Below are 528 nucleotides of genomic sequence, written 5' to 3'. Positions count from 1 at the left end.
TATTTAAATTATAAAATATAAAGCAAGCAAAATAAAAAAAATATGATTAAATTTTTTAAAAACACAATATATGTATATCACATAAAAATGTTTCTATATGGAGGTTTGAAGTGTATTTTAACAGTAAGTGTGTGTACATGTTTATTTCCCAGGAACCTGCTGCTGAAGGTGAGCGTGCTGGGAGTGCTGTGTTATCACTGGCTGTACCGCGTGGCGTCGTATCCTGAAAGTCTGGGCTTACAGGCGAGTTCTCGTCGTGTGTTTGAGCTCGGTGTGTCCGTATCTTAGGATCTCTGACGCCTGTGTTTCTGCTCAGTGCTGGGAGAGTTTCGTCGGGCAGGAGCTGTACCGATTCCTCCTGATGGACTTCATCTTCATGCTGCTGGACACCTTCTTTGGAGAGTTTCTCTGGAGGTGAGGTCACTGTTCTCTCAGTAGAGTTCCCAGAACAACAACCAATGCGTAGTGTGTGTGTTATCCTGATTGTATGTTTGTTTTTAAATAAATGAAAGATCTATAAATAAACAG

At 40.5% G+C, this 528-nt stretch overlaps 1 protein-coding gene across 1 annotated transcript in view; it reads left to right on the top strand.

The window, feature by feature from the left end:
- LOC122341324 (transmembrane channel-like protein 5) overlaps positions 1-528 on the top strand; it is an 8196-nt gene that overhangs the window by 5110 nt on the left and 2558 nt on the right. Inside the window, exons 13-14 of the mRNA XM_043234682.1 lie at positions 58-243; positions 317-414. Of these exons, the coding sequence (XP_043090617.1) occupies positions 58-243; positions 317-414 (284 nt within the window). The remainder of the gene's footprint in view (positions 1-57; positions 244-316; positions 415-528) is intronic.

This window comes from Puntigrus tetrazona, chromosome 3 (genome assembly GCF_018831695.1).
Source record: "Puntigrus tetrazona isolate hp1 chromosome 3, ASM1883169v1, whole genome shotgun sequence".
NCBI classification, from domain to species: Eukaryota; Metazoa; Chordata; class Actinopteri; order Cypriniformes; family Cyprinidae; genus Puntigrus; species Puntigrus tetrazona.
This window is presented reverse-complemented; position numbering and strand designations above follow the sequence as displayed.